At 43.9% G+C, this 7,022-nt stretch overlaps 1 protein-coding gene across 1 annotated transcript; it reads right to left on the bottom strand.

Moving 5' to 3' along the window:
* Positions 1 to 5,502: 5,502 nt before the first annotated feature.
* PRR15 (proline rich 15) lies at positions 5,503 to 5,892 on the bottom strand. Its single transcript, XM_065884396.1, has one exon. It carries the CDS (start codon positions 5,890 to 5,892, stop codon positions 5,503 to 5,505), a length of 390 nt encoding a protein of 129 aa, XP_065740468.1.
* Between the last annotated feature and the right edge of the window lie 1,130 nt (positions 5,893 to 7,022).

Here is a 7,022-nt window from a genome sequence, read left to right as displayed (position 1 = left end):
GCAACAGGACAGACAGAAGCCTGCAGGCATGGCAAGGTACTCTCGGGAATTGTCAGTAATATGGAATGGCTGGATAGGGGTGGCAGCCCTTGTGAAGGAGTCTGAACTTATCATTCACAGTTTTAAAGACAGTGTAGAGAAGAGTTAAAAACTGATTGTTTCCAGGCCCCTGGCCTAGAGGGGATGAATTCTTGACCAAGGACAACACCAATGAGAACGGGAAAAGATGAGTTTAAACAAGAGTACAGAATCAGGTAGATTGGCGGGATTTGGGGCCCTTGAGGGCTAGTTATGAGGAACTGAGATTATAGTTGTGAAAACACGCTTTTAAAATAATATGTATATAATTATATAGCCGTGCTGCAATTTGATTCTAGGCTTGAATAATGAGGCTGCATGCTCCTATACAGCGGAATTACCCTGATGATTGGGCCAGACGACAGTGTGGTGACAGCACCACAGGATAATGTGATAGCTTTATTACAATGTATGCTTCTCTACCTCCCTCCCAGCTTCCCACCTGACCATCAGTACTGGACAGTTGGTGCCTTTGTGTTTTATAGTAAACAATGAGCACTCTATGAATGAGCTTTTACAGCCCGTTGTTCAAAATAGCAAATTCCTAAGAGAGAGTTTTAAAGTGGGAATATAGACTCCATCCCATCATTTTACAGAAGAGCAGACCAACACCCGGATCATCTAAGACTCATCTAACAGCAAGGGAGAGAGAGAATTATGACCGGGTGTCTTGGAAAACTTTGCAGGAGCTCTTTGCTGCCATCTTTGTAGGATATGCTTGCTGACTGGCACGAGAAAAAGACGAATAATCCAGGGTACTTGTAACTCAAGGAATATCCCTTCAGAAAAAGCAAAGGGAGGTCCTGGATGGGTCCCGTATTCCCCTCTCAACGGCAGTTAAGTCAGCAGCTCCTTTCAAGGGTAGGAACCTTCATCTTCTTCAACATGAACATTTCTAGTTTAAGGGCCGGAAAGTTTCTAGTTTAAGGGCCGGGTAAACAGTCTTGTTACACATGTCAGAGATGAAGATACTCCATCTTTTTATTGCACAAGGTTATGTCAACTCTGACATGACAGTTACGCATCCATCGCTTTGTCATCTGCAGCACAATTTGGTTTGGAAGAAGGGCTGAATTCCTTGTTTTGAATACCTGGAATGATCGCTGATATCCTCTGTCAGTCTCATATATCGTGATCTTTAGCTACTACCACTTCTATACTGTGGTCAATTGTCCTCTGCCAGGGCAAGACCTGTGCGGTTTCCTTACAATTTATATCCTTAATGATAATCTTCTCTCGCCTCGAATGCTATTCACCCCATGTTCCAGGTGTACGGGGCCATCTTTTGACAAAGTGGTTGTTAATACACTGTGCCTGCAGGAGGCTGGGGAAGGGCCCTGTGCCTCTCTCCGGGCGGCCCCTCTTCCACGTCTCTCAGCCTGATGCGGACGCACATGTAATCGCTCAGAGGCGAGGTGAGAATGGGGCCGAGGGTACAGGAAACGGGTGAGAAGAACAAAGCTGTGTTGGGACAGCCAGCTTGTCAGTGACAGTGTACCCTGGGCCGCACACTTGTTTCTAGCCTAAGGTACTGGTTATGTTGACACCCAAGAGTATAAAATATCTCTGGTCCCACCCTCTGCTTGCCATGGAGATAAACTCGTGTTTATCCCAAGAAAGAATCTCTTACATTTCTGGGTAATTATCATAAGATGCTCTGCAAATAAAATAAGAGTTTTTAAAGATCAGTTACCCCTACATCTCTATCAATCTAGCTTTTTTTTAGTGTTTGTTTCTAGTCTGGCTGATACTCCTCAACTAAGGAAAAATAATATTCTCTATCTCTTTTTCTCATAAAAGGTGCCTTGTGATCACTGGATATTAGTGCCCTATTTTCCCCCTTATTCCTTTCCAGTTCACCTTTTATTTGAAAGGTGCCCACTTTTATTATTTATTCACTTCAAGGCACCCACATTTTCTTCTGCGTATCCCATGAGAAGAACTATTTCTGACAAAGCTTCAGCCCATGCTACCGTTCATTAGGTTTATAGTTCCCTTCTCAGGACTCGGCAAGATCAGCGTTCTGAGTTTGCATTACATTTCAAAGCAGAGAAAAATATTTCCCAGTGTTATATGAAGCAGAATGTCCTAACTGTATACAAAATAGAGTCTCTGCTCTTGAAATGCAAATCAGAATGGGATGAACAACAGAAGCACGAACACAAAGGGACGTTCAGGTGACCTGTAATATGAGTTACTGCTCAGCCACCGACTGCAAGGACAGTCCCTGAGGTAAAAAGCACCCTGTGCGTATAATTATCATGGGTATGAAAATATTGAGCAAACACACTGCTCGACTTTTGTCCCTTTTCACATAATTTGGAAGCATGGCATAAGAATTTCTTTAATCGTTTCCAAATTTGTGAGTGAAATTTCATTTGTAAGGGATTTTAAGAAAACAAAAGTCTCCAGCCTAATTAACTCCAAATTTAATTCAACATTTTCCTTTTATTTACTATAAAATATCTAGAGGTTTAAACAGTTTCAAAATCTGTATAGATGTTATGGGAATGTAATGAATCATCTGCAGAGCACATAAATCCCAGCAAGACACTTTGTCAAATTATCTCATCTTACTCATGATCCTTTTATCCCACCAATTTTTCTTGGTTTCTGATTTCACTGAGTTGGGATTAAGTCAGTGCATTCCTCCCACTGCATAATTAGGACTGCTTTAAAACTATGTAATTACAAACCTCAACTGCCAATTGTGCATTGCATTCATTGTCATAACTGCCATTAGCATGGTTTTAAATTCTTTCAGAACAGTGGGGAAAGATGTCATGTTAATAAGTTCCACTGCTATATGTCTGCTATCGATTATCTGCAGCAATTATAGACTTGGATGGGATCCAAAACTAGACACAGAACCCAGGAAAATGCCAATGTTTTGTGAATCTAAAGGAATTTTTAAGAAAAAAAAGCTTTAAAACAATAAAACTGGATGAAAGGGTTAGTATAAGATTTTAAAAGTATGCAATGGCTGGCTTACTTTTATAAATGGGTACAGATCTAATCTCTTGGTCTTCCTGGGAGGGGAGAAGTATTTTGGGTAGTTATCTACTCTAATTTTGATTACCTTCTACAGAAATTAAAATAGTATGAAGGTGTTCCAAAGCCTGCTTTGACAGCGTCTGCTCTATTCACTCCCGCTGCTGGTCAGTCCACAGTCCCCTCCCTTAGCACGAACCTCTTCTGAGTCCAATATCCCAACTCCCTCTTCTTCATCAGAGTCTAGAGATGGTAGGTAGACCCACTCAAAATTGATGTGAAGTCTTCCTCATCCAGAAAGCTCACCCTGATGAGACTTCAGTCACGTATTTCCCAATTCTGAATACAAAGCAAAAAAAACCTTTTCATGATTAAAAAAAAAAAAAACCCTCACAAACTCTTTTTTAAGAAACTAAGGTGTTCATAATCCCCATGTAAACAATTTCCTTTGGAGTAAGCCTTTAGTATGTGGAAGTGCATGTATCAAATGGTAAACTCTATGATTTTGCTGGTATCCAAGCTTGATTCACTAATTTAAATCCATTTTAGCCATTTTCATCAAGTTTCTTTGTTAAATCTCTTTGGACAATCAACATGCTTTGTTATAAATTACTTTGTTATAAATTACTAATTTAAGAGAAACCAAAAACTATATATAACAAATTCAGGAGCTCCAATCAAGTTCTGGCCTGTCGTTATCCACATTATATATATATAATATATATAATAATTATATATATATAATGTAGATATCACATATATAAATTATATATATATTATATATATAGTTTGTATATTATATATATATGAATGCAATGTACAATTGGCAGTTGAAGTTTGTAATTACATAGTTTTAAAGCAGTCCTAATTATGCAGTGGGAGGAATGCACTGATTTAATCCCAACTCAGTGAAATCAGAATTTTATATATTTATATATATTACGTTATTTTCTTTAACATCTTTATTGGAGTATAATTGCTTTACAATGGTGTGTTAGTTTCTGCTTTATAACTATATATGTTATTGATATATTAAATATATTAATATAATATATATTATATATCTATTATATATATGTACAATGTGTGTGTGTGTGTATATATATATATATATATATATATATACACACACACACACACTTTGATCATTATAATTTCCCCGCTATGCATTTCTAAATGGTTATAAATGAACTGAATTGCGGTGGGAAGAGGTCCCGGGGATCTTAACAGCTACAATAACTCTCTTGTAATTTGCTGAAAGCAAGTGATTTCAGTACTGATTTACTCTTTTACTTGAAGTTCATAACAAAAGCAAACAGGTAGATTTTTGTTAAAAATCTACAGGTTGGTAGATCTTTAAGGCCTTGCACCTAGATAAATTCTTACTTCAGACTAAGGAAATTAGCTTTTGAAGCAAAGAGGGTGGGGAAAAAAAGCCAGCTTTGCACAAACTGAGAGTTCAGTCCACCTGTTTGAATAAGTAGTTTTAGACAATTGTGAGTCAGGTTAATAATGACTACAGAAAGAATTATTATTAGCATTGTGACTTACTCTGTGAAGATGCACTGAAGTAAAAAAGAAAACTTAGGAATAATTAATTGGTACCTCTCCCTCTCTTCCTCGAATTTGGTTTGTAAATAGGGATATCCAGCTAGCTGTTTCCTATCTGGGTGTTGGTAGTTTGTAGACATGGTCTCCTCCATGCAGCTTTTCAAGAGGAACTGTCAGGTTATGTGGCAAATGATTAACTCTGTCACCCTGGATTTTGCATGCCTGCGTTTAAGTATGATGAGCTTCAGTCTTGCAATGGAAAAAAAAAATACAGAAGTCACCTTAAGTCTTACAGGGCAACAGTTTTAATAGTCCACGCTACAACAGGCAGTACAGTTTTGCGGTTCAACATTAAAAGCAATCCTGCCTTAATTAAAATGCTTCTACTTAAGAATGCTTCCTGCTCTCTCCCATCCCTTCACTTAAGGTGTGTCTACAGAAGTACTCCTAAAGTGCATTTCTCAGGCATTAAAGATAGCACTGTGATTTGCTTTCCAATAGCAAGTTCGGAATCAGAGCATGCCGTTCTCAGTGGAGGGCTGCGCAATTCCAGTTGAGCTAAGGTCTCTTACAAAAGTACCCTTCTCACTCCCACGGGCGACGCAAAGGAGGCCACTGAAGTTTTCTGAAAAAAATTGTGCCAACTTCCTCTGCGGTATCTTCTCTTACCACGAATAAATATTTAATGCATCCTTGGGTCGTGATATACGGAACACGTTGTTTTGTCACGTCAATTTCCAGGAAAATAAACTCTGGAGGCCTTGTGCGAATATTCTGAATTTGGTGGGATGAGACTCCAAGAACAGGGGCGGGGCAGAATTCTCGGGTTTAGACCTGGGGGTTGGGGAGGCGTGGTGCGAAGAGAGTCCCGGAGCGCTCGGGCTACTGCTTGTCCTCGTGCGGGTCACCAGAGAAGCTCGCCTCCTCCGAGGACCTGACTCCCTCGGGGAGCAGAGTGGCGCGCACTTTCCTCTTCTCCTTAAAGCGGCCCGAGCGCGAGATCTTCAAATTTCGGCGGCTGTTGCCCGATTTCTCCCCGCCCAACTTGTCTGGCTTGTGGGGCTCGCCGGCGCCCCCGAGGAGATTGGGATGCTGATTCTCCCGGGAACTGCTAGTCCAGTCGGGGCCAGGCGGGGCGGGCGCCGCGGGTTCCCCGGGGTCAGGCTGGGCGGGAGGCTTCGCACCCCCCGCGGCGTCCTTGCTTTTCTTCCTGCTGTTCTTTAACGAACTCCACCAGGAGCCCGAGCTGCCTGTGCCGCCGCCGTCGGCCATGGCCAGCGGGCCAAGTGGCGGGGGGCGCGGCGAGCGGGGAAGGGCCTCAGCGGCAGCGGCGCCTCTCTCGTCCACCTCGGCCCTGCCCCGGCTTCTCGCAAGCGGGCTGCGGGCTGGGAGCCGCCGAAGCAGAGGCTTGTGCTGGGGAGGAAAACAAAACTTCGTTACTGGGTTTGTCGAAGTCACGTGCCCCTCAATCCCACTTCCTCCCCTTGGCTCCGTCTGGCACCGGAGCGGCTGGGGTCCGAGGGTCCGCAGCCGCGCGGGCCGCAGAGGGCACCGCCGCGCCCCCCCCCCGCCCCCCTCCAGGGCGCAGGCGGACGAAGGGCTTCCGGGGCGCCACCCTCTGGTCTCGAGACTGAGTCTTGGCACTCCCTGGCCTCAGCCTTAGTCTGGCTTCCAGGATAGCGCAGTGGTCCGCGCGCGAGGGCCACCCAGGGGTGGGGTCCGGGGCTTCTGGATTAACCAGGCCTCAGAGGGAAAATGGCCTGTCCTGTCACTCCGCCCGTTTGTAGGCGAAGCCCAAAGGTGACCCACCGGGTCCAGAAGGGCACCTGCGAGGAGGGCGCCCGGAAGCAAGCGCGCCCCCGCTATAGGTGAGCCATGAACATTAGATCCCTGTCAAACACTTCCGAAATTTCCCTCAAAGGTTTTTGCTCCCTGGACTTCTGTCCCGGGATCCTTTTTGATGTGATTCTTCGGGGGCGGGGCGGGGCGGGGCGTGGGGGGCGGATTTACAGGCCAGTAAGAGCGAGGGACAAGCTCACGGTGTTTGTTTCTTTTAAATTCTGCTTTCGACAAAACTTCTGCCTGATGACCTTCAGAGAAGCATGTCTAGACCTAACTTCCCTTGAAAACCGCCATCCTAACGCTTCCTTTTATTCCCCAGAGACCAATCTTGCGTCTCTTTGAAGCCACCCGCTGCCCGTGGTTGAGATGATCCCAAGTCCCCTTCCCTTAGTTCTGTATTGAAATATGCACCGCGTCTGTTTGTACTAGGCAACTCAACTCATGGGATTTTAAGTTACAAATTAAAGGCTTCTGTTCTTTTCCTTGCGCAATTCCCTCCTCCAAAGGAGAGAGCGCACAACCAGGAACTCCAATTTGCCTCTTCCCAGCTTTTAAAATAG

This window comes from Phocoena phocoena, chromosome 9, assembly GCF_963924675.1.
Source record: "Phocoena phocoena chromosome 9, mPhoPho1.1, whole genome shotgun sequence".
Classification (NCBI taxonomy): Eukaryota; Metazoa; Chordata; class Mammalia; order Artiodactyla; family Phocoenidae; genus Phocoena; species Phocoena phocoena.
Note: the sequence above shows the minus strand (reverse complement) of the source record. Positions and strands in the feature narration are given on the sequence as shown.

What these genes read in the sequence shown, in the direction of transcription:
- PRR15 (XM_065884396.1), bottom strand. Translation starts at nt 5,892, where the DNA reads ATGGCCGACGGCGGCGGCACAGGCAGCTCGGGCTCCTGGTGGAGTTCG.